Source organism: Bemisia tabaci, chromosome 7 (assembly GCF_918797505.1).
Source record: "Bemisia tabaci chromosome 7, PGI_BMITA_v3".
Lineage (NCBI taxonomy): Eukaryota > Metazoa > Arthropoda > Insecta > Hemiptera > Aleyrodidae > Bemisia > Bemisia tabaci.
Genome location: NC_092799.1, coordinates 8743461 through 8771454, shown reverse-complemented (window position 1 = coordinate 8771454; position 27994 = coordinate 8743461). Strand labels below are relative to the sequence as shown.

Genomic DNA, 27994 nt, shown 5'->3' with positions numbered 1-27994 from the left:
AAATTTTGAAAATCTGACCAAAAATTCGAGTTTCCCGTTGAAAAATACGTCCAGAGACCGAATTTCACGAAAATCGAGTGAACAGCTGGGAATACTTCTGGCATTTCGCCAAACAGTGCGGTCGGCCTACGGCCCATATTAGCGCCTACAAGACTGCATGAATACTTCTCGCACTGCGCCAAAAGCAGTGCGACGGCGCTTGGATGCGACTATTCGTGCTTGGGGGATGCCCAGGTTGCATAGAGGAAAATTGAAGGCGTTCTGCGAGCTCAATGGCAAGCTTATTTGGTTTCGCTCCGTGAGTGGCAGAGCGGGCGGTTTGAATTTCCGCATCTAAAACGTTAATACCTTGGTTAGGAGTCTCTCTCAATACATGGTTCTCCTCTAATTGTGTTCTACATATATGTAAAATTTTGATGACAAATCTTGTATCTTCACCTTCCGGTTAATGTATCACGAGCGCCATGAGACGTTTAAAAATCCCCCCCCCCCCCCATTTTATTTTTTTACAGAGAAATTTTCCAGCGAAGCTGTCTGAAAATTTCACTGAATTCTCTTCGATAAAATTCAGTGAAATTGTCAAACAGATTTAACCAACCATTTCTCTGTAAAAAAATAAATTGGCAGCAGAGGTTTTGCAACAAGACGTGACGCTTGTGATATTTTGGCCGGAGGGTGAAGATATCATAATGCTTAAATGCTTAGTTTGTCTAGTCCATTTGATGGTTACTTCCTTGCCTGTTTATATGATAACACAGCATCGGTATTAAAATGGTCTTTATTTTGCAATCACACGGAGAAAAACACTTCGTGGGTGGGACCCGAAGTTGAGGTCGTATGGATCTCTGAAGTTTTCGGATCACGTATCTAAAAACTTGAGGTTCAGCTGCCGAAGTTCGGGTCAGGCGTCTAAGTACTTCAATATATACCGAAGGGTTCGGGTCACACATCTGAAGACTTCAGAGATCTATATGACCTTAACTTCGGGTCCCATGCACGAAGTTTTTTTCTCCGTGGCAGGCAGAGATGGAAAATTTCATGAAATTTATATATGTTAAATTTCATGAAATTTTTGGGGATGCATCCAGGAAGCCAAGAAACGCCTAAAAACAATGATTCTAAATTTTGAAATTTTTTACCCCAAGCCTAAAACATTCGCGCGTTGCAAATGTTTTCGTTTAGTTTAGAGGTTAGGTCGGGGTTTTTCTCTCTAAACTCCCCTTTTTACCCTCCCCTTTGTGTCTGGTACCGTCAGTAGAGTAGCATATTACCGCAGCATCAACAGAAAGACCATCTAAAACGCTTTCAGACCTCCAAAGGTTTAATAAATAATTCTAAAAAAAATTAATAAATTTAAACTTTTGTGAAATTTATTTGAGTTAGGAAATTTCACTTTCCATCTCTGGTAGCTGGGACTACAATTTCTGACGCATACGTAAAAACTTTTATGTACGTACATAGGGGAATGAATGACACATACGTCGTTTTTAAACTGAGCCTTAGTTCAAAAGTCCAAAATTTAGTCCAAGGAGTTAGAGTCCCTTGATACCCAGAGTTAAGACAAATCGATTATCAGGTGACTGGCAGCCGGCCTTGGCTGGCCATGGAGGCACAAACGAGTGCACCCAAACGAACGATATTGAGGGATAAGGATAAGGAATCCTGCGATGTCTGTCATCCAAAAACAACATCAACAAAAGTGATCAATTAAAAAGAAAATGAGATTGGTTTTTGAATGATTTCTTAATCTATTTTCATTTTGGACCGATGGAAATAACAATTTACTCTTGATAAACCACAATTAGGTAATATTTTCATTATTTTCGTTCACATTCGAGTCACCTTCACCTCTTAGCATTCGTTAGTGACTCAATGAGCGAGAACCAATCAGAATTGGATTTTTTTAGGCCACTTTCAGCCTAACCAAAAGTGAGTTGCCGTAACTCTGGGTATAAAGGGACTCTACAAGTAGTGATCCAAATCCACGTATTTGCGTGCGAATTGGCAAAGGTGCGGTGATGACACGGAGACAATGCCTTCATTTCGCGCTGGGAATCTAATTCGGCTGGAAAGTACCCGTGGTTAGAGTTTAATCTTGTTTTTAATTCAGCCGTGCCACTTTCTCGACTGCCTACCGAACTGCTCAGCTCACACAAGTGTTTATCTTGGAAATTGGACAGGTTGAGTAGAGAAAGAACGAGACGAAACTTAAAGTTTCGCGGAAGGCGGGTTGCTTTCGCTCCCCGCCCTCGAAGAGGAACCACGGAACTTTAGTGGGATGAAAACACCCCGTCGCGATTATAGGCAACGAGAAATTAAGGGTAAACAATTACAATAGTGCATATTTTATGAATATTCGTAATTTATCCCCCTCCCCCACGCTCAGTTTCGGCGATAGGTCAAAATGTCCAAAAGTGAATGTCTCGAGTAAAAAAATGACCAATATAAGAAAAATCCATGAGTAAAAAATGTTCGAGTACCTGGAATGTCCAGTAGCGGTCCATCGCCAAAATTAATAAAACTGCCCTAATGTCCGGTTATCGTGAGTCATAATTGGACTACATTTTGCAATTCGGAACTATAAATTCTGGCCCGGTTTAAAAACAGCGTATGTGCCGTTAGTTTCCCTATGCACATAGGTGTTTTTCCAGAAGAGCCAGAATTTATAGTTCCAAATAGCAAAATGCAGGCCAATTAATATTACCATCTACCTGTTGGTAGAAATTCTACATACTTCCTCAGAGGGCATTTTTGTTCTCAGCCATAATACCGCTATTGGACATTCCAGATATTATATTTGGACTTATTTTAGAAATGGACTTTTTTGATTTTGGACATTTTTGTACTTTCGACATTTATCTTTGGACATTTTGTCCTATTATCTTAGTTTTTGACTGTACGAGGACAAACCTCCGTAGTGCCGTCCACAGCAAAAACGCCGTAACTCCACTCAATATTTTGTATTTTTTTAGCACGTACAGTACGTACACCTATGTCGCGAAATAGTTGCTTGAAACGCTGTAGCACTTGGCGGCGCAGCGGACGACCAGCGTGACACACGCATAGGCGCCTACAAACCTAACAGGGATACTTCACGCATTGCGCAACGCGTGAAGTATCCCGTTAGGCTTGTAGGCGCCAGTGCGCTGGCCGGGCCGGCCGTCCGCCGCGCCACAGCGCAGCGTGCCACGGCGGCGCCTCAAGCAACTATTTCACATCAATGGTGTTGCACTGTATTATACGAAATTGAAGGCACTCCAGGCTCAAATGGTTAAACTCGCGGAGTTAGCGTCTTTCGACTCATGATTTTGCAATGTTTGCACGCTCTGCGCGGATTAGTCTCATTTAAATTGATGGAAAAAAAAATATGTATTAAAGGAAAATATGACGTGTGTTTTGAAATTATTAAGGTGGTTCCATCTCTAATTTAATGATTTCCAAAGCTTTTTAATTTTTCTTTTAAATTTTGTGCTTTTAACGTGCTGCAGCGTGGTGTATTCGCAACCAAACGCTCAAAATTGGACGTGTTTGACTGTAAAAGATCGATGTACGAATGGGTTAAAACCAAATATTGCGTCCTCCTTGGTTTTTTCTCTCTCTTTTTCATTTTTGTATAGTTCCTTTCAACACAAGTACGGCTCATTGAGATTAATATCGATGCCATAGCTTGGAAAATGTTTTACAAATATTTGCCACGTTTTAAAAATATAACGTTTTTAAAATGAAGTAATGTTATCATTTAAAAAAAGGTGTATATATACGGTATATTTTAAACTGACAATTTTATAGATAAAAATAAAACCAAATATTCACCAATGAAAATTTGAAAGATCAATCAAAAGAAGAAAGTAACATTTCATTTAAAAAATGAGTTACCATATAACAACACCTTCTTCTCTCTCAATTTTCTCATTGGATATTGTCAAAAAAAATTTACATACGGACTGAAATATATTCTTCGGACCAAGTCACTGTTTCTTATTTTACGCGTGGACGTAAATTACTGGACTAAACAGGTGCCCGGACAAAACATCGTCGACGGAATGTCCTGAAGCCCCTATTATTAGCCAGAAAAAGTAGTTGTGTCACAAAATACAATCGAGTTGTTTGAGAAAACTCGATAAAAACGCTTAGAAAAATGTGTCTTTGTGCTCGACGATCTCCTCTCCACGGACATTCACATTTTGCACAGATAAAGGCGCATCAATTAAGTCCAATTTCAGGAAAGAATATCGGTCTACGGCTCTTTTCCAGTCCGGAGCCGACGCGTTCAAAACTTTCCCCGTTCCAGAGGCAGACGAGGGAGATTGGAAAGTTAACGAAAGAGAGATAAATAAATCGAGCGAAATGAGGCTTTGAAGTGCTTACGTCAGATGTACTTTATTATTGACAATGTAGAACCGTGAAACGAGAAAAAAACGCGGATCCAGTGACGTAAGGACGTATCTCGATTCCCACGTGAGCCTCAGAAAGCATAGATCCATATGTAAAAGAGGGCTCACTTTGAAATTGAGATACACCGTTAGGTCGAGAAGAAATCGGAGGCGGAGTGAGGAGAGGACGCTGACAAAATGAATGGAAATCATACAAGGCTTCTCATATTGGACTAAGTTTTAAAGCACACATCGGGAGATGTTTACGATTGTTTTGAGGAGCCTTGGGAAGTTGGCTCGTAACTTTTAAGACATAACGGCGAAAAAAGCGACTCTTCCTTCCCCGTTGTCCGCATCACTTCGCAAGGAGAATAAATAAAGGTTACAAATTAAGGGGTCTTTAGTGAGAACCGCGTTTGGCGTGATAGACGCTCGATGCACATGCGTGGTTTTTGCTTGAGGAGATCGTCTTCTCCGCGTTGTACCTAGGCTGAGAACTTGAATTTTTCGGAGGGATTTTGCTCTCTCTGGTCTGCCGATTTTGAAGTTATGAATTTTCAGGCCCACGCGTATTCGTGAAGTTGGGTTTGGGAAGGGGGCAACCCTTGAAATTAGAATGATTCAGAGTTGAAAACGTTTAAAATCGTCGCTTTTCATACGTGAGGGCGTATCTAGATTTTCGCCTACGTCCTATTTTGCGTATAAATCAGTGGCGTGGCGTAAATTGCAATATATCAATTGTTACGCCATTTAAACCTATGGAAACGGAACTTAACGCAAACTGGAGGTCTTAAGTAGCCCTCTACTCGGAGCATAAGTCCTATCGGTGTGATAAAAAAATTTGAAAACAATTTTCCGTTTCTCACTCACGGTAATCTCACCGCAAAATATCATCATCAATTTCACCTGAAAAGATTACCGCAAGTGAGTAACGGAAACATTTTTTAAAATACTTTATCACACTTTGACTTATGGCACCCTCCCACCCCCACACCACGAAATTTCTATAAGGGGTATCTAAAAATATGGGGGTATCTAAAGAATATTTACGGTAAAACCACAACACCACATTTCTCGGTCGAAGTTTTTCGATTCGCTCGTTTAATTTTTTATGAGGGTCTTGATTGACATTTTAATGGGAAATTGCGTCGACATAAACGTCTCATTTACTGCAAAGTGTAAAGTTAAGAGGCAAGTAATCTAGACTGTAAAATTGCCTTCAAATGTTCATGTAGGCAATTTCACGACTTAGATGCGCGAATAGTTGCTCAGCCAAAATAACCGACGGTACCTGTAGTTTGGCTCGCGTGTTTGTTCCTTCACCTCTGCATTTTCTCACAAATTGTCCATGTTTCTTGGCGGATATTTTCACATTTAGAGAAACTTTTTAAGAGAAGAGGCACTCGATTTCCGAAAACTCAAGTTCCCCTAATTTTCCACAGTGTAGAAATACCTCATATACTATAAAATAAAAAAATCGCGTGTGTAAGTTTTTTTTTCAAAATTTCTGCTCCTTTTAACGTTTTTTTTAGGAGAAATTTCTTTTTTTGTGTGCAAACATTGTAATTATATCTATATTTCTTTGTTTCAGGAGACAATATTTAAGATCTAAAACTGCCAAAGGTCCTGTGAAGATTTTGCTCACCCCCGCAGACTTTGTCTTCCCAATTGTGCAAGATGCGAATGGCGTAAGTATCAGTCTGAAAAATTCTTAAATTTGTCAATTATTTTTCTTATCTAATATGTATTAAATGTAGTGGGTTGATTCTTAAAACTAATAGACAAGGTTATAGACATATAAGACAAAGAAAAAATGGAGCTATCCTATTTTGCCGTGCTACGGAAAAATGCCGTATGAACATTCGAGAGTTGCCTGCAAATTTCCTCCAATAAAATGCTTATTTTTGAGGAGATTTATCAATATTTCCTACTGAAATTTTTAGATAATATGGATCTAATTACGAAGAAAAGTCTCTGAAAAATTGAACGGAAAATATTCATAATTTTTCATGAAAATTCGTATTTGATCAAAAGAAGGCAACTGACGTATGTTCATGCGGCGTTTTTCCTCAGTACGGCAGTATTAGTCAAACCTGCGAATTGATGTCACCTGTGGTTGTTATAGATTAAAAGGGAAAACGATGGACTAATTATAAGGGCTCCCGTGGGTTACCGTTAGTCAGTCTATCAATTTCTTCATCTTTGTCCGTCGCAACCAATCGCCTAATTCCACCAATAGGGTCGCTCCGTTCCCTTTTCGACTTTTTTATCTATCGCGTTGTCCATCGATTTCAATAATCGGCCTGCTGCTTCGCCAATAGGTTCCTTCCAGCTCGACTCGCATCTTTTTTCAAGAGGCGAGCATTGAGTAACTCGTTTAACGTTCAGTTGAGAGTCGCCTCACGTATGACTCTTTACGGAACGACTGGCAATTAGCTAGGATGTGCATCCGTTACGGCGTGCGAATAATCCTCGTGAGATAATATTGTCGCGAGGCCGATAAAAGAGCGTAAGTACACTCAGAGATGAGCCTGGGAAAGCATGAAATCGTTTGGACCGTCGGGCTCATCGGGATGTGTAATTACGTCTTTTTGTCAGGAAAACGACGATATGGTGACTAATCAACTGGAATTGCCGCTCGGTGGAATCGGGGAGCCGCGCGTGACTCAACGTCGACGGGTAAATAAGGAAAAACGCCTTAAGAGCATTCGGACGTTGCCTAATTTTTCCTAGGATGATATCAATTTTTGAAGAAAGTTGGGAATATTTTTTCCTTCAAATTTTCAGACTCATTGGATAAAATTGCGAACGATTACTCTGAAAAATCGGGCGAAAAAATAAGCGGGTTCATATATTTTTCCGAAAACTCGTGATTTGTCGAAGGAAGTTTGGCAACGTCTGGGGGGACATATGCCGTTGTTCTTCAGGACGGCGGAATATCAGCCGTGAACTGATTTCCGCGGGTACCGAGCTCACGCGTAGACTATATTTTTCATCGGCGCACGGTGGATGGAGTCAATAGGGAAGGTCGGACAAAATTTGGAAACTTTAAACGTTCATAACTCCGTTTATACAAAACTTTGATGTTCTAAAAACCCATTGGTTCCCTCGTGAAATTTTCCTTTAGAAGCACTCTTTAATTTTTAAAATGTGACGAAATTAACATAAAAATCCGCAGTTTAGTCAACAATTTTATGTCCAGCCTCTTTAATTGATTCGATCCACTGTGCGGCGGAACCGTGCGCGAATAGCGAAAAGCTTGAGATATTCTTTTATGGAGTGCTGAAGGGACGATGGAGCGGAACAAGGATTCTGCCAGTGGCGTGGCGTGAATTGCGATGTATCGATTATTATGTCATTTAAAGGAGAAACGCCGTATGAACCTTCAGGCGTTGCCAACCTTCCTCTGATAAGACACGAATTTCCTGGTATTTTCCCTCCAATTGTTAAGAAAATTTTCTTCGCAAATTCACCTTAAGTCCCCGAAAATTTCAAGGAAAAATATTCATAACTTTCTCGGAAAAGAAACATTTTATCGAAGGAAATTTGGCAACTCTCGAATGTTCACACGGCTTTTTTCCTTAGCACGGCAGATTAAGGGATCAGAGATTCCTGGGATAGTCAAGTGCAGGAATGAGAACGTGAAACTTCATGAGAATAATCAGGAACAAGTCGATGGAATGTTGAAAAATATCAGGAAATCTACCGGGAATTATCGGGACATTTTTCGTGCATTATCGGGGAAGTTTTCAGAAGCTCACATGGTAACTCTACAAAATGTGTGTGATACTTGTGTACGTCTGCATGGGTGTATAATTTTCGATCAAAGTTTCCGCTGGATACCTAGTTTTTAGCTGTGAATTCTTGAAAAATTCCCGAAAAATTTGCCTTTTAGATCCCTACCAACAACAGAATCGGGTTTTAGAAGAAGAAGAAGAAAGAGAAGAAAGAGTAGGAGAAGGAAAAAAAGAAGAGGAAGGAGGAGAGAAAAGAGGAAGGACAAGCAAAAAAGGAAGAAAAATACATTGAGGAAGAAGAAGGAAAAGATAATGAGGAAGAATAAAACATGACAAAAGAGGAGGAAGAGTAGGAGGGGAATGAAGCCAAGAGAGAAGAAAAATGGAAAAAATTGGAGAAAAATGTATTTTTCTTCGTTTTTCTTTCACCTTGTCTAGTTTCTTTCTTCCTTGCTTTTAATCTTCTTCTTTTGTCTTCTCCCTCTTCCTCTCCGCATTGCTCTTCCCCTTTCTTTTATTCCCCTTTATTCTTCCTTATCCTCATCCTCTCTTTCTTCTGCCTATTCTCATTTTCCCACACAGGGACATGTATTTGGAGTCCTAAGCTAATGCACATTTTGTCGCCTCGCTGACGTAAGGGCGTATAATAGTTTCAACGTGAGCCTTGTTTTACGTGTAAATCCATGCATTCTGGGGCTCATGCGGAAATTAACATACACCCTTACGTCACAGGAATGACGATTTAAATGACTACAAGTCCCCAGTATAAGGTTTTAAAAAACCCAAGTCTATTGAAACAAAGTTAAAACATGACAATCTTCAGCGCTGGCAGAACCCATGACAGGAGACGGACTTGCAACGCTGCAATCGGAGGTACGTATTTCCGACCTCAGCCATCGATATATTTAAACGGACGAACCTCAATGTTACCACCCTGCTTGGGAGAATTGGTGCTTCCTGTGAATTATAACAATCCCGCTGGATGCGGAAGGAAGCAAATGAGGGTAATAAGCTTAAAAATTCACTCCCGGAGCAAAACGCCAATTTGTCAGAGACCTTCTCTTAGCATTCACGGTAAATTGACAAGGGCAGCTCATCAGAGCCGCGTCTCTCCCTCTCGCCGAATCAATAATTCAAATCCTCCCTTGTCTTCCCGCGCCCGGGCCCGTGAGAAACTCCATTATGTATCATTACGTCTATAGGAATTTTTACGAGGCCATTTCGCCCCATAAAAACTTATTTTCCGCCCAGTTCTTCGGGATTTTATGACACTTATACTTATTTGATTTTTGTCTCGCCCGGGAAACACCGCGATAAAAGACTTTTGAATCTCCTCCACTCTCCTTTTTTTTATTCTTCGGCGTCCTATATTTTCTTACCTTACGCCCTTCCGGTCGCTTCTTCGAGGCGTTGGTCTCATTGAATTTTTATGATTCGGGAGTGTTTTGATTCCGGCCGCTCGGTATTATAGTGGGTCATAGTCATTCTGCTCCCTCGCCCAGTAAACTTGTGACTTTAAAGAGACCGCATTCAGTAAAGTGGAAACGACTTTTTTTAGGGAGATAGTCACATTGTTGATAACATTCGTCAGAGGTTTTCATGGACATATCGCCGAAAAAAAAACTAGACGGCGGACAGTGGATCGAGCCGATAAGAGAGGTCGTAAAATTATTAAATGTACAAAAAGAGGTAGATCTGGCAACTAATCCCCTGTACATAAAATGTGCTGCCATCTCTGATGAGAAACAGGCACTAAGCACACATCGACAATGTTTTGATTATTAAGAGTGATTTGATCTTATAGCTTGTTATCAATTGTTACCATCAATGAAATCTTTTACCTTGTTTGAAATTTAAATTATGGCCCTTGTGATATCGATTTTGTGACCCTGACGATGAAGCGTTTGCTTTGAAAAGCTTCGGTCTAAGTTTGTTAATAAAATTTAAGTTTTTTAAAGAAATTTTACATTATTTCTAGCACTCGGCTACACTCCAAATTCCAATATAATCAGTGCTACTACCTTCAGACATTGCATTACAATGTTCGCTGATTTTGAAGAGAGGTCGGACAAAATTTGGAAACTTTAATAGCTAATAACTCGATTCCAACAAAATTTTGAGGTTTTAAAAGTGGTTCCAATGGTTTCCTCGTGAAATTTTCTTCTAGAAGCACCCCTAAAAATTTGAAATGTGACAAAATCAACGTCAACATTTTCAGCTTTAGTAAACAATTCCATGTCTGACCTCTCTGATTGACGCGATCCACAGTGCGCCGTTTAGCCATTCGGACTTTGTCTGTGAAGGAGTCGGGCAAAATTTGCCACTTCAAAAAAATTCTTGTATATTACGGAGATTTCAACTTTATATTTACTAGAAAAGTCATGTATGTATACAGGAAAACAAGACAATTATTTACAAGACAAATTTTGGTTATAGCTACTAATTTTTGTAGAGAAATTTAGCAATTTGGGGCATTAATGTCTTTACTGAATTTATGAAGAGTTGAGTAAAACTACAAAAATCCAGATTATTTACACAACTGGTATGACAAATTTCAACATTTTAGTTGAAAAAAATGTTTGTATTTATACAAGAAAAGTTTTGTATATTTTCCGAGATTATACGTCTTGCTTATTTTTATATTCTGACACAAGTAATTATCCATGCATGTATGGACAACAAATATGAAACTGTTTTTCAGTTTGTATAACCGATGTTTTCAATTCCATGATATCGACTCCATTACATTTTCTTGTGATTTATTTTTAACGAATTTCTACCTTTTAAAAACTCATTTCCGCGCGTTGCGACAGGAGCGGAGACAAACACCCCCTCCCCTCCCCACACAAGTTTTTTTTAATAGTTTTCTACCCCTCCTGAGTCCTGAAACCTTCGAAAAATGAACCCGAATCCGCTTCGGCAACAGCGCGATGCGATTATTCGCGGACCGGCGATTTGAATTAATAAGCTTATCCAGGTCCGTTTCAATTTGTTTTTTATGACTTGCCGCGCGGGAAACCGCGCTACGGGCACAATAAACCGCTCCCTGTTTACACCCTCTTGTATTTTTCATATTTAATTTGTATCTTCCTCTCGTTTTGTCGTCCGTTTTTTCAACTCGCGCGTGCTCACGCATCAGAGGAGCGGCCTCCGGGCCCTCACTTTATCGCTCTACTGACGTAAGGACGTATCCCAAATTCTACATGAGCCCCGCCAAGCATGGGTTCATACGTACAACATGGCTCACAGGGAAATTGCAAAACGTTCTTAGGTGAGGATAAAACAGAGTCGGTGCTTTTGAAATGCGCATAGCGGATTCTAGGTCCGAAACTTTTCTGTTGCACTGTTATTTTCATTCTGACGAATAGATAGGTTCGGCAATTTTACCGGCGAGGTGAATATTGCAATTGATAGACATCGGTGTGGACAAATATATCAATGAGAAAGGCATCCTTCGATTTCTTGATCCAGCTCTATAAAACGTCGATTCTCACACACTCTGGTTTTAAAGCAAAAAAAGAAACCCGACAAAAATGTCTTGCAGAGGGTGAGTTTAAGGTACGTGTGGACTTCAAATCGCGAAAAATCAAAATCTTGGCTGATCCTAACTTCGAGATATCGCAATCTGAAATTTTCATAGTAAATGCAAGTTTTTTACGTACAAGTTTTTTTAACTGAAAAATTTGCCTTCTACTGCGTCTGCAGCAATTGTTGTTACGAATATGTTGTGCGTGCTGATTTCACATCATTACATACTCGACTCTCTGAAGGCGTTTAATGTGCGCGCAAGTAGCGCAATCTTTCGAAGAACGATCGAAGTACAAATAAGCGATTCATTCAATCTTACTTCTGCTGTTTTCCAACAGGGTGCTCTACTTGCGCGCACATAAAACGCCTTCAGAGAGTCAAGTATGTAATAAGCTGAGATCAAAACGCACAACATATTCGTAACATCAATTGCTGCAGACGCAGCTGAAGGCGAATTAAAAACAACCGCATAACATAAATACACGTTGGAAAACATATTAGCTCTTCAATTAATATTGTTACCAATAGAGAGTTGTATTTTATGGTCTTTTTATGGGGGATTCTCGAAACATTTTTCAACATAAACTAAAACATATAATAAGATTAAATGCAAAATACAATATACCACATGCACTAAGAATTATCATTCTTGGCGGGAAGTCCAGTCTAAAGTACTCAAGACTGAAGAAGCGCCAACACCACAATGCTCTGGAGCAAAAGAAAAATGCGACAAAAATGTTCCTTAAAAATGGCTTGCAGGAGTCGAAGTACGTATAGCTTCTCAGTGCATCAAAATTTTAGTTTAGATACTTCATAAACTTTGCTCCGACCGGCATCCCAAAACGTCATTTCCATCAATGAATTCAGAACTTTCTCCTACATGTCTTATTATAGCGTAGATTTTTAATGAATTAGAGGAATTATTGGCAATACTTCACACTGCTTTACTTAACTCTGCAAGTCTTCAACGTGTTTATGAAATGCAGGTATGGGATGATTAACTAAGATTGAACGTATCACTGAATTGCAGGTTTCGGGACATCCGTCAACGATTTTTTTGTCCGCGAACCTGTTTTGTCAGTAATTTACGTCGACACGTAAAATAAGCAACAGTGACTTATAAGTCCATATGTAAGACTAGTTTGACAATTTTGAAATGAGAAAATTGAGAGAGAGGGAGGAGTTGTTATGGTAACTCATTTTTCAAAAGAAATTTTATATTCTTCTTTTGATTCATCTTTTCAAATTTTCATTGTTAAATATTCAGTTTTATTTCAATACTTAACATTTTTGATAAAATATACGGCTTTTTCACCTTTTTTTTCTTTTTTTAAACGAAGTGATTACTTCATTTTCAAAACTTTTTCATCTTTAAAACGTGGCAAATATTTGTAAAACCTTTCCCAAGCGATGGCTTCGATATTAATCTCGATGAGCCGTAGTTGTGTTGAAAGAAACTATACGAAAATGAATAAAAGAGAAAAAAACCCAAGAAACACGCATTCTTTGGTTTTAACCCAATTGTACATCAATCTTTCAGAGTCAAATGCGTCCAATTCTGAGCTTGTGGTTGAGCGCAAACCACGCTGCAGCACTATAAGAGCTCAAAATGAGAAACAAATAATGAAGATGCTTTGAAAATCATTAAATTTGACACGGCACCACCTCAATAATTACGAAACACTCGTTATATTTTCCTTTAATACATTTTTTTTATCAATTCAAATAAGAATAATCCATGCAGAGTGAGCAAAGATTTCAAAATCATGACTTGGAAAATGCTGACTTTGCGAGTTTAAACATCAGAGCCAAACACACAGCTACAGCAGAGTGACGCGGCGTGCTGCTAGCGCGGAAGGCTCACTGGCGCCTACAAACCTAAGGGGATACTTCACGCAGTGCGCATTGCGTGAAGTATCCCCTTAGGTTTCTAGGCACCAGTGCGCGATGCGCGCTGAACGGTCGCCCGCCGCGCCACGCAGCAGCGTGCCACGGCGTCTCAAGCAACAACGACACAACAATTGTGTTGCACTGTATCATACGAAATAGATGGCGCTTCAACATACTAAAAATGACAGACATCTTTCAAGAGAAAGGAACTTTCCTCGCATATATCTAAAGCACAATTAATAATCAAATCGCAATTAATATCTAAAGCGAACTACAAAAAAACACCGTGAACAACATAGGCGCAGATTTTGAAAAAATTGAAATATCAATGATTTCAACTAAAACTAGTCGCAATATATATCCCTTAAAAAACGCACCCTAATTCCAGTTTTTAAGCATCAAACAATGATTTTGAACTTCCTTCCTCCTATAAGGCTCCATGTAATTTCGGAACTTTAAACACGTATTTCTGTAAATAGCAAAAGCTGCACTTATTAGCCTTGTCCGCCTAGCCCTTCGAATGTAGTTGCATTGTCTCGTCAGGGAACGACGCAAATTCGAAGTCTAAAAAAAAAAAAAAAAAAAAAAAAAAAAAAAAAAAAAAAAAAAAAAAAAAAAAAAAACTATTGTGCTTCGAGTTTACGTTCCCGCACATGACCACATGTCAAAAGTATTTGCTCCAGCATGTGAATATCGAATTATCTTCTCTAAAGTGTGGAATATGCGATTAGTTACAGGAGTTGGGGACAGGGAGCGCTTCGATCGCCGAGAAGCCGGATCTGCTGAAAGGCTCCGTGCTATCGCTGAAATCGCAACAGACGCAGCAACGAAAAAGCAGCACCAGCTCTGTCAGCCTATCCCGACCTTTCATCGTAGACTCCAAAGCCAGATACAACGTAAGTCAAGTCTCAAGATTCATCAGCAACAGTTGTTAGTTGTATGACCATGGGGGTTATCGGAACGTAAAAGGTTTTGCATGGGGGAAATATAGTAGATGTTACTCACTTCAACTTATATTGGCCTCTTAAGGAGTTGTCTCTAAATTGGACGTATTTCTGTCAAACAGAACTATGTGCATTCCTGCGTATGCCCTGTTATGCATATACTCTTATGGGTCTCAGGGCTCATGTCTTAATACACATAGTTCCGTTCGGTAGAAATACGTCCATTTCGGAGAAATAAGATTTTCAGATATGGCAATCACATGTCTCGCAAACGAGATATGCGATTGCCAACTCTCACCGTCGAAATGTGCTAAATTTCAGGTCATTGTCACTATTTAGTCAAAATTCATGCTGTGTCCGAGTTCTGTAAAATACCGCATGCATGATGCTTCATTTCGCTCTGTCGCTCCTCTGACGTGAGGGCGTATTTCTATTTCTACATGAGCCACGGAAGGCGTAGAATCATACGAGAAATACGGCTCACGTGAAAATTGAGATACGTTCTTACGTCAGAGCAGCGACGATTTTAGAACCACGTTCATCCGTATTTAAACCACTAAGATCTTATACCCTATGATCGTTGACACACAGTGGATCGAATCAATTAGAGAGGTCGGACATGAAATTTTTGACTAAAACTGTAAATTTTGATGTTTATTTCGTCATATTTTAAATTTTAAGGGGTGCTTCCAGAAGAAAATTTCACGAGGAAACCATTGGAACCACTTTTAGAACCTCAAAATTTTACGGAGTTATAAACTTTGAAAGTTTCCAAATTTTGTCCGACCTTTCCTATTGACTCGATCCAATGTGCAACGCAAGTAACATCTTCTTATTCTGTCCATTTCATCTTTCCTATTTCTCCTCTCATCCTTCTATCTCCCTTAGTGCCCTTTTTGCGAAATAAGAACCTTACATTGCACAAAAAAACTCGCTTTTGCCGACTATCTTCACCGCACTATAGCTTCATGAAATGTTAATCATGACTCTCAGCGTGCACAGCTAAATTTACAACAGTCTTGAATTTCTCCTTCATGTTAATGTTCAGACGAACGAAGCAAAACTGACATCTCTGTGTTGAGATTTGTTTCATACTCAGGACCAAGAGTTCATATTTCACTTGCTGGTCAACTTGTCATGTCGACTGGTAAGAGAGCGTTGCCAAATTTCCATTGAAAACCAACAAATGGACCGCCAGACAAGCTACGGGGTTAAGCATTCTGATATACAAATATTTGCCAAAATGTCACGTAGAACACGATTCACGCAACGAAAATGACTGAAATCAACATGTGAATTCAAACCTCCCGCTCATGAAAACGCAATGATCTACGTGAGTCAAATCGCACACCAAACGTTATCGTGGCAGTCTCTGCGACACAAAAATATGGCGACCTCTATCTTGACGCTTTGACTCAGCTATAGCAAATTGCTTACACTTTGAACAATAAAGGATGGGAAGGGAACGATGCTCGATTGAGGAGCCTTCCAAAAGCGTTGTAAGGCGTGATTTTGGCGATTCAAATTTTCCGTAACCAGTGCAAAATAAAAACGTCATTATCTTATTTAGGCGTTGATTTCAGTAATTGTAAACGTATAAGAATCGTGTTCTACGTAAAATTCTGGCTAAGTAACACGAAGCAGAATGCTTAAATTTGTACCTTGTGTAATGGTCCATTCTCAACGAAAGAACGTAATTATAAATAACAAGCATGAACAAAAAATTAGAGTGAAGGCAGATTTGCAATATTTCATTGGGTTGGTGCTTTCCAAGTTAAATGAGAACATATATCTTGGTCAATTTTTTAAATGATATACTCCCGATGTGCTGCAGAATAATTATATTCGCAGGAACCTTTTTCATAAATAAAAACAATTCGTAAAATTCAGGATTTTTCAGTAATTTGATCAATCATCAAATCGTCCCCATCGATGATCAAAACGAGCCAACATGGAGGAACTAAAGTTAGCTGAGGCAAATTTTTGAATTTGGGGGAAAAACCGGGATGATTTAATTCATTCGCAACTGCAATCAAACAAAATTAATTCAAGTCAAACATCTCGGAATCCCGGGGTAAGGGCAAGAGAGGCAAATAGGGTGAAATAATTTGAAGGGCAAAATCGCGATAATGGAGTAGAAATGAATTTCAAAGCAACAAAGTAGAATGAAATTAATAAGCACGACAAAAAAGTTAGATTGAAGTGGAACAGCGAGGAAGTACTCTGCCTCACTAAGGTAGAACGCCGTACGAACATTCGAGAGTTGTCAAATTTTCTTCGATAAAATTTTTCTTTTCCAGGAAATTTATGAATAACTTTCCTTGAAATTTTCGGGAACTTCAGGTGAATATGCGAACTAAATTATCTGAAAATTTGGAAGGAAAATATTCACAAGTTCACCAGGGAATTCCTGTTTTACTAAAGGAAATTTGGCATCGCCTGAAGGCTCATACGGCGTTTCTCCTCAGCGCGGCGGGACTCGTCTCGGCGCTTGAGGAAGAAGAAAAATACGAGGAAGAAAAGTTGATGGTGTTTATTCGGACGGGATGGCTCTCTTTTGGACGTATTTATGCTAAAAGGAACTAAGTGCATAGGGATTGCGTGTGATATAGTCCCTTTTAGCATAAATGCGTTCTTTTAAGGAGACGGGTGGCGGACGAACAGGTTTCGTTCGAGGAGTCTGTCTTGGGCGAGCTTCATTTGCAAAGCTTGACTCTCGCGAAACACCGAGAGCTCTGAAGAATGGTCCCCATCAGCGATTCAATTTGAGAACTTTGAAATAGAAAATGAGGGCCTTCGCGAGGACAAACGGTCAGAGCGCGGTGAATTCGTCGCCCAAGTCAGACAAGGGCGAGATTATTTCATTGTGGCACAGGGCGACCCGTAAGTTAGCGGGTACCATCAATTTAGTCTGTGCAACAGGAGAAAAAAAAACTTGAATGATAAAATTGACTAATTTTGGCAATCAGGAGCCACAATAGCTGGTTCACTTAGAAACAGCATTCGTGTCATTAGTTTCCATACGCAGATAGGTGATTTGATGGATGAGCTGGAATTCTTAGTTCCTATAATGGACCCCTAGACAAGGTACGAATTTCAGCATTCTGATGCATGTTTCTTAACCAAAATTTCACGTAGAACACGATGCGCATAGACATTTAATGATTCCTGAAGCGTGAGTTCAAACTACCCGCTCATGAAAACTCAATGCTCTACGTAATTCACATCGCGCGCTAAACATTATCATGGCAGTCTCTGCAATATAAGAAATCTGACAACATCAATCTTGACGCTTTGTCTCAGCTGTAGCAAATTGCTAATAGTTTGAACAAGACATGGTGAGAAATGAATAAAAAGCTTGCTGAAATCGTTGTAGTGCTCGATTTGACTCACGTAGAACTTTGAGTTTCTTGTGAGCGGGCAGTTCAAATTCCTCGTAATCAATGTGAAATAAAAACGTTAATATCTTCGTTAGGAGTTAGTCTCAGTAATTTTCGTTGTGCAAATCGTGTTCTACGTAAAATTTTGGGTAAGAAACATGTATCAGATTGCTTAAATTCGTACCTTGTCTAGTGGTCCATTGCGAAATGCCGTCCATACTCTATTACAGCTTCGGCAAATCTCAACCTCCCTGCTTAATCACAATGTGATCTATAGAGGTCCTCTCAAAGAAAAGGAACTGATCGAGGGACGTATATCGTCGCTTCTCTGACGTGAGAGCGTATCTCGATTTCCGCATGAGCCTGAAATAGCATAGATTTATGTGTAAAACAGGGTTCAAGGGGAAATTAAGCTACGCCCTTACGTCAGAGGAACGACGGTATGTGATAAGAACTTAGTCATATATGCAAGAAGATTCTGATGTTCAAGCGCCTTCAATTAGCCGTATATGCATTATGACTCCTTTACGCGCCTGGATATTCTTTTCTGATTTATTCCGAAAAATAGTCATTATTATTTAAGACTATCATAACTTACTTGATCGAAATAAACACGATATAATTTCCATGACTTTTATACGTTCGTTCTGTAAAATTTAGATGTTTTATCTACCAGCAAATGAAAATCTCGCTAAATCAATTAGAAAAATGAACAATTTGAATTCAACAGAAACTAATATTGCAATATTTCACAACATAAATCCCCAATAAAAACGACGAATACACGACTGCAAATCATGATGTCCCATAGTCGCCCGAGCTACACCAAAAATTTACCGAACAGTGAATTTTAAGCTCAATAATACCAAATTTTGTAAAAAGAAACTTCTCGTCATTTTTCTACGCCTTGGGTAAAATTATGGCATTGTTCACAAATTGCAAATTCCTGAATTTCGATAACAAAGAAGGTGATTATATGGCTATGTATGTTGAACAGTCGTCTATTTGTCATCTGTGTAGTATCTGTGTATATGTGTCTCTGAGTCAATCTAACCCAACATCTATATTTTCGAACCTAACAATTTAACATTAAGCACAATCACGATTGACTTTTTTGAAAAAAAGTTTCGGCCTATATAGACATATCGTCTGTTCCGGGATCTAAAGTCGAAAGTTCTGGGTGCCAGAGCCGTAGCTTCGAATTTTCCGGGTGCTATACACCCAGAACTTTCGGCCTCTGAACGCGGACGGCATGTCTACACAGTAGCTGTAAGTACGGCTTTCACTGCCGGAGTTTTTTGATTGGTGAGTTCAAACGATAAACTTGCGATAAAAAAAATATTTTGGCATCACTGACCATGCTCACCACCTTGGTTAGGTTAAGTTAACCTAGAATCAAAGCGGGGGCTTGCATCGCCAAGAATGGACTATCTGATCAACCCGATCGTTCAAAATTAAGTGTGTTTAAATGGGCGACGCTGCTCTGTTAGTCTGCGGCTCCTTGAATTTTAGTCAGTTTTTTAAAGTTTTATGGATTTAATCGGCATTTTGGTGCTCTGATCCTTGGCTTTTTAAAGTGTCGGTAGTATTATATCAGTAGGTTCTAGAGAAATTTAGCTCTAAAATCAGATAAAGTTCTCCCGATTCTTCGCTTATAGACATATTTCCGCGCGCTTCAGCTTCAAACCGCGTGACCAATCAGAAAATTGATAGTCCATATTTGATTGGTTCATCGCTTCTCCGCATGAGACGGGAATACGAAGACCCGCTTTGATTCTAGGTTACCCTAAACCTCACACGAGGGGCTTGGAGGATAAGGCGATTGAGTGCAGATTTTGAAAAAAATGAGGTATCAATAATTTCAAGTTAAACTATAGTCTCGATGCATATTCTGGGGAAAATTCGCTCCCAAACTCTACTTTTTAAGCACTAAGAAGTCAGTTTGAACTTTTCTTCCGCCATAAGGCTTCATGTAATTTCGAAACTTCAAACACGTCTTTCTCGAACTAGCCAAAACAGCACTTATGCGTCTTGTCCTCCGAGCCCCACACATAAAAGAAGAAAAAATCAACCAAGAGGAAATAATGCACTACATTTTCGCAACCTCCGAAATTCGAAAATATCCTTTCGAAACACCCAGTTGGATCCGAAAAGGCTCTGATTAAAGGGTAAACGCTACGGCTGCTAGAGGGATAATTTCAGCGTAGTTTTATCTCTCTTTTTCCGCAGGGGGATCTGGTGCAATTAAAAGAACTTCCAGTGCAAGGAGGGACTTTCGAGCTCAAAAGCAAGGCCCTGGATCTCCTCGTTCTGGTGAGTGCAACAAATCCTCCAGCTTTTTTCTCTCCTTCGCTCATTCCACCTCATTTTCGCAGTGGCGTGGCGTGCTTCGCGATATATCGATTGATCCGCCATTTAAACCCACGGAAAAGGATCGATAAACAGGGTGCACCTTAATAATCGATTCTTTACCTGAGCTTCAAATAGGGAAATATCGATAATCGATCATTCACGCCTCGCCACTGCATTTTAATCCCTGTCTGGCGCCCGAAGGGTAAATAGAATTAAGAAAAACTTGACACCTGTTGCAAGGATCTTCGTGTATTCAGTCCGGTCGTTTCACCATTGAAACTAATAATACACAAATGAGTTAGATTCAAATCTTTAAGAATGAATTTCAAAACTTTTTCACTAATAGATGGAAAGCGGAGGGCGCGGAATGAAGAAAATTGGAGTAACTTTTCATAACGAAGATATCAAGCAATGCTATAGGGTGTCCCGAAGTTAAATACATTTTTCTAGAATCAATGTTTGATATTTAAACAAGATTTTTTCTTTGTTCTATAACGTTTTCCCAACAAAACCCTCCCTTTGAAAATCCAATCCTGAATCCCCCCTATATAAACTCTCTTTAAAGTATTATTTTGGTTTTTTTTTTTTTTTTTTTTAGTCAGAAATGTGTTCAGCTACGAACGAACATGGATTTGTCAATTTTTATACATTTTCATTCATAACTAGTCTTTATTTTGCAATTAGAGACTACGATTTCTGGCTCATTCATAATCTAACGTGCATTAGAAAACCAATGGTATATACATTGTTTCTAAACTGTGAGCTTGAAATTGTAGTTCCAAATGTTAGCAAAGTTCCAAATGTAGTTCCAATTGTTGCAAAAAATAATCCAAATGCCGTCATAATAAAACAAACTTTTCAAGCGATAAAATCAGGTTGTTTATCTTCGAAAAGCAAAACAGGAGCAAATATCTTAAAACTTTGTAATGGTTGATACGTGGTTCCACACTTTGACCATCGATTTCTAGAGAAATGACGCTAGAAAGAACTTTTATGTATAAAAATTGCACTTATCTGAAAAATAATCGCTGATTTCCGAGTGAGAAGTTAGCAGCGTGACGTAGTAGTTTTCCCCCCGAAATCTTCACTGAGGATTCACCTTAAACCTCTTTTAATAGCCCAGTTTATGCGAAAGCGCGAAACTGCAAGACGTGATTCAAAGACGGTCTGTTCTGAATTTTCGAACTCTCATATTTCACCGAGGCTAGAGTCAACCCTGCTATGAAGAACCACCTCACGAGCATTCAAATGCTGCCAAATTTACCTTGATTTAAGTTCATTTTTTACCAAAGTCATGAATGTTTCTCCATGAAGTATGCAGATCTAATGGATTGCTCTGATGATTATTTGTACTTCATCAGGACAAATTGAATTCTATTACAGACACGGCAGTCAACTAGCATTCGTAATTGATGTAATTTTAAGAATCATGGTTTTCATCATGAGAAAGCATCTCGCGCTGGAAAGGTAGCTAGGAACTCATGCTTTTTTTCGGTGAATTAGACATTTATATGTAAATGTTCAATTGAGATATCAAAAGAGCACTGGACCATCATATAAGGTACCAAGTTAAACATTCTGATACATGTTTCTTTCCCAAAATTTCACGTAGAACACGAATCGCGCAACGAAAACTATTGAAATTAATAAATTTTATTAAGATATTTAATATTTCTTGACGTGTTAATTCAAACCTCCCGCTCACGAAAACGCAATGGTCTACGTGAGTCAAGTCGCACACTAAAGGATATGGTGTGTCAGTCTCCGCGATACGATAATAAGGCGATCTCAATTTTTACGCTTTGGCTCAGCTATAGCAAATTGTTTACACTTTAAACAATAATGGTGAGAAAGGAACGATGTTCGATTGAAAAGCTTGCCAAACTCGTTGTACGCGATTTGACTCGCCTAGAGTCCCTTTATACTGAGAGTCAAGACAATTCGGCTCATGGATGTCACAAACGGGAATAAAGATTACAGAAATTGAACGTTTTTCGTAATCTTTGATCGGCCCATTCTCAAATGCCTTTCTCCGTTCCTCCTCTCATTCCGTTTGTTCCTTGCCGAACCCGTAATTCCCTGGTCCATTCCAGATTATAATCTTTGCAATTGGTGAAAATGTAATCTTTATTCCCGTTTGTGACACTGTGGAGGCCTAAAATACGGGAACCAATCAGAAATGGATTCAAATTGTCTTGACTCTCAGTATAAAGGGACTCTAGACTCGCCTAGAGCATGGAGCGTGAGCGGGAAATTCGAAATTGCCGTAACCAATGTAAAATGTACATATGTATAAACCGGTTTTACGGCGCGCTAGGGCGCTCTGCGACGCCTACCCGCCATAGGAATCTGTCATGGTAGAGATCCTCCGGAAGCTGGCATCTCTCCATCTCTTCACGGATGTCCTCTATACCCATCGTTTGGCTTGACGCCCTCCCCGTCGTCTACCTGGGGGGACCCACTCCATGGATTTTACCAATTAAAAATAAAACCGCTAATTTCTTAGTCAGGAGTTGACTTCGGTAATGGAGATGATGCATGTGTAAGGAATTTGCGATTTGACTATTGATTCTTATGTAAAAGTTCGCGAGAAACACGATGGTACCATTGGTTTTCTCTGAGATCAACTCCCAAGCTCAAAAAAAGCTCTCGAGTTGAGGCTAAAATGGAGGGGATATCCCACGCAATCCTGAGAGTCCACGTCTACGTCAAGACAAACTCTCCATGCAAAGATAGGGAGCAAATACATTGACAGGGCTGCCACTTTATTTGGGAACTCTAAAACTGAATACACGGCAACCCTGCTAATGTATTTGCTCCCTATCTTTGCATGGAGAGTTCATCTTGATATAGAGGTGGACTCTCAGGATAGCATGGGATATCCCCTCCATTTTGGCCTCAACTTGAGAGCTTTTTTTTGAGCTTGGGAGATGATTTCAGAGAAAACCAGTGGCTTCATCGTGTTTCTCGCGAACTTTTACATAAGAATTCACAGTCAAATCGCAAATTCCTCACACATGCAACATCTCCATTTTCGGTGCCATTCCTACGTGAAATTCTAATTAAGAAACATGCATTAGAATGTTGAAATTCGTACTTTCTCTAGTGGTCCATTTCGATAGAATCGTTCGGCCTTGATGCATCCACCCTCTTAGAACAGTATCCCGTCGAAAACTCAACTTCTGGAAATTTGGCGGCCACGCCCTCCTTCAAATAACCCGTTCAATTGCGTTTAATTTGGCAACAACCGATGATTGATACGTCGTTTCTCCTCAGCGCGGGCAAAGCGAGCGCAAGAGTCTTATTAAAAACAAAGTTTTTCCTTCTCCGCGATAAGAATCTCTCGGCGGGCAGTGACAGATCACGAGCGTCCAAGTTTCCACCGGGTCGAAGGTGAAAACTTGGAAATGAAATCAACGCGACGTTGCCATTTCGACCCCCGCCGAACTATTTCCTCGCCGAGAATCAGCACGATTCGGCAACTGCGCGGCTGGTAGCACGGCTGGGTGGGCGCGCTGTCGCGAACTTCCGCGCGCAAAAAACAAACCGGGCGGAATTCCCCGCTGATTAAATTATAAACCAACAAAGCGCTCGGGTTTCGATTTCGCGCCAACTTCGACTCGTGCCCCACGAGTTGATCGCCTTAAATTTTTAAACCCCCCGGGGGACTGGGGTGAAGCGGGGGCGGGACAACACGACCCCCACCCCCGAGTTGCGGATCCTTCGGAACGCGACGTCCTTTTCATTTGTCAAATAAGTTTCGATTGCTGACTTGGATACTGCGGAAACGCCGTATGAACATCCGAATGTTGCCAGATTTCCGTTTATAAAACATTTATGTTTGAGGAGATTTATGAATATTTTCTTTTGAAAGCAGGTACTGTAGATTAAATTGCGAGAGAAATTTTCTGGAAATTCGGGTGAAAAAGTTCCACAAGTTTCCTCGGAAATATTTATTTTATCAGAAAAAATTTGGCAACGTCTAAAGGCTCATACGGTGTTTTTCCCTAGCGTGGTGGAATAGAAGGGAGCCGGAAATTGTATTGCGAAGGTATCGGAGGAGCGCTCGGAGTTTGATGAGGGTTAAAGTTGGATCCTCTGCAGCTTTGGCGTAACGCGTTCAGGATATACGATCGCGAAACTTCAGATTTTAACTATCAGGTGGATTATTTTTAAAAAATCAAAAGTTCAGGCTCGAGATCAATCATCATTTAGGGTCGTATTCGTATATTGTATATTGATATTAATTTTTCCTTAGGGAGGTTTACAGTGTGATTAAGGTAGGCTCAAAGCGGCCCTAGAAATAGCATAATAAAAAGGGTAATTTTTTCGCAAACCGCGAATATTCTTCGGCAGTATTACTTTGAAAGCAGGTCCTTGAAAGGAATCACAATGATTCACCACTGCAAAAAGTACAAGATACGAAATAAAATATATTGCGAGTTTTGTAAATCTTAAGTCAGTTTCGCACCTACCTTAAAGTTTGTCAGAATCATAAAATTTTGTCCTTCATATTTTGCACTTTTTGCAGTGGCAAATAATTGTGATAGTTTTCAATGACCCATTTTCACAGTCATACTGCTGAATTTTACTCTAGTTTGGGAAGAATATTTTGGTATGGAAACGCTTAACAATCAACTAGGTTTTGAAGTAAATATTATAATTTATTGCTCAGACATTACAACTCAAAGAGGGAGGTATCACCGTAATGAACCGGTAAAAAAATTCTTACCCTTTATCTCTAAGTATCTTTACAGGAATGAATAATTTAAAAGAAATTTAATTAAAGTATGTATTACAGATTCCATGTTTTATTTGGATTTTTGATGAGTAACCATGTCTGATGGTCCATTCTATTAATACAGACTCCTCGCAAGGCAAGAAAAAATTAAAAATTAACAGAATGAAGAGAGAAAGATTAGGGAGGGGAAGTTACTTTCGGAGCTTGGAGGATAAAATTACGCTATCGCAAACAGCTAGGATTAGCCTGGCGAGCGCATTATCAAAAGAACGTTTACCGCACTGCTTAAGTTGCAAAACCTAATGAAAGTCTAAGAAAAAGCTCTCATAATCCCTGATGTTGTGCACTCACTGGGAAGCATCTTACCAGCATCAAATTAATTAAATAAACGTGGTTTAAAGTCGTAGAGTCATCTCGATGGAGCAGAAATGAGCATGCTGAGGGCAATGGTAAAAATTATATGTATAGAGGACATGTTTTCTCATCAAAATTCCACGCAGAACTCCCTCCCCTCTCATTCGGATCCTTGTTTTAATGAACAATTTCCGTTTCCATCAAAACGACCCTTTTGCCTAATTCCGTCATATTTTTGACGGCGATTCAGGAAAACATGTATCTCGATTGCGGTGTTTTAAAACTTCCGCTTCCTACCTCTTATTTTTTCAGGGTATGAAGCACTGAACATTTTTTCACAAAATTTTCAGCGAACATTTATAAACCTGAACTGAGTACTCATTAAAAAAAATCAATGAAAAATTCACCAAAAAAACGAAAAAATTCGCATATTTCTTCTCTCAAAAAATTTAAACCGCGAATGGATATTTTAAAGAAGCCGAGATACATATGGACCGGGTCAAACAGAAAGGAACCAAGCCACATCAGCTATTGCCAATTTTAGTCGAGCAATTTAATCTTTTGCATGAAAACGGTTGTGCAGATTTTCTCGCAAATTTCAGTGAATTTTCTCCATAGTCCAAAGCTAATTCCTTAAAATGTTCAGAAGAATCCGTAAAAACGTTCTATTGTAAAAAATAGAATGGCCCAGATAAATTTGGTATTAGCTGATGTGGCTTGGTTCCTTTCTGTTAAACGCGGTCCATATGGCCATTCACCATACGTGGTTTTTAACGAGCGCATGTCAGTTAGCACGAGCAAAACTTTATCGATGAGTGAGGTCGAGGAATGCGTATCATAATTGCGACGTTTAAAAATAATCGATTATGGTTTACATTTTAAAGAAAAAACCAGCCGAAATATCGTCATAAATGTTTCTGTTAATATTTTGATAGTCTCATCAATGACACGTATCGTCGTTTTCTCTGATCGCGACAAAAAGGTATTTTTCTGGAGGAGGCCCTGTCCGTGTTCAAATTACTTTAAAATTGACTAATTTTACACGAAATTTGACAGCGAGGGTCAAAAAGCCGTTTCGGTCGACCAGTAATCCACGCGCAATTAGCTCAACGATCCACAATCAACTTTAATCGAGTTAAAATCCTTCCCGTTCCGCATTGCGCACCGAAGTTGAAAGATTGCGAGGAATTCGGTAAATTTTCTCCGGTCGTGAAGTGAAATGAGAGCCAGCACATTGCGTACTAACGATGACGTTTGCAAATATGACTGTTCCTGTTTTACAAAAAACTTCAAAATATTTAATAGAACTTTTTGTCATTGCCGCTATAAACGAAGAGTTTTCATCTCGGCCGACCATCTCGGCATTAAAGACGCCCAAAACTTGCGTTTCAAACCAATTTTTGACACAGTTTTAAATTTGTAGTTCGAAGATGGAGAAGAAGTAAAGAAAGAATCGTCTCTGAGATGAAAAACGGTGACTCTTAGTGTAGTAAGGGATCTTACTGCAAAAAAAGTCGAGATTGATCTTTTAGGACTGATGCTTGATTAGATACAGGATGATTTTTCCAAGAGTGTATCGTAAATCTACGGCGGGGGTTAGATCGGTCGAGGATTATTTGTTGTAACTTTTTGAGTTTTTTCTTTCTTTGTAATTTTATGCTATTGATAATAATTTCGGATAGAAAGTCATACCTAATCCTTACACGCTGTCGCAAAATCACAATCATCAGAGAGACTTCGTTTCTAAAAAGTGAATTTAAGACAGTTTCTATTCAATTTGCAGTGGATAAGTTTACTATAAATTTAATTTTTGGATCGGCTCAAGAAACACAGCAAGCTATAGAGGCAAAATTTCGCCAAAGTAATAATGCCGTGCCAAGACGAAACGCCGTATGAGCCTTTAGGTGATGTCAAATCTCCTTTGATAAATCACGAATTTTTTGAAATATTTATAAACATCTTTTTTTCCGATTTTTCAAAAAAATTTTGTTCATAATTTGATCCAAATAGTCAAAAAAGTTCAAGGAAAAATATTGATAACTTTCCTCAACATTATAAACATTTTATCGGCGAAAATTTGGCAACTCTCGAATGATTAAACGACGTTCTTCCTTAGCACGACAGAATAGTTCATCGTTAAAAGTACCGTCTCGAACGAGCGTGAAAGACCGTGGACGTTTGTGGGATGCGGGCACGATGCTACGGCGCAGAGATGCGAGTATTCGTGCTTGACGGATGTCCGGATTGCATAGCGAAAAATTGAAGGCGCTCTACCCGACAACAATCGTGTGACGCTGCTCGCCACATACATCGGTTGCCGTCGATAGTAAAAGATCTGGGCTCTGATGTGCGAAGGTTCACTGTACTGTCGTGCTGAGGAAAAACGCCGTATGAACATTCGAGTGTTGTTAGATTTCTTTCAATAAAATATCCACTTTAAAGAAAATATGTGAATATTTTCCCTTGGCATTTTAAGATAATTTAGATCGCATTTCAATTAAAATTCTCTGAAAAATTGGGAGACAAATACTCGGAGAGTGTCCTGCGAATTCGAATTTCATCAAAAACCATTTTGACAACGCCTGAAGGTTCATATGGCGGTTTTCTTTATCACTGCACAATAAAGTTCGGGTGCTTTATGTAAAATTTTGAGGTTCTCAAATTGGGCTTATTAATTTTCTCGGAAAATTCTCCT

General features: G+C 39.4%; 1 protein-coding gene across 5 annotated transcripts in view; it reads left to right on the top strand.

Annotated features, from left to right (window-relative positions):
• The window catches only part of LOC109032713 (uncharacterized), a 393313-nt gene that overhangs the window by 304197 nt on the left and 61122 nt on the right, over positions 1-27994 (top strand). For all 5 annotated transcript variants that reach the window (XR_011900192.1, XM_072302208.1, XM_072302210.1 and 2 more), the window contains 3 exons: positions 5965-6061; positions 14260-14424; positions 20082-20165. Coding sequence is in view for 4 of the 5 variants with exons in the window: in XM_072302208.1 (XP_072158309.1) it covers positions 5965-6061; positions 14260-14424; positions 20082-20165 (346 nt within the window). In the remaining variant the exon portion in view is untranslated. The remainder of the gene's footprint in view (positions 1-5964; positions 6062-14259; positions 14425-20081; positions 20166-27994) is intronic.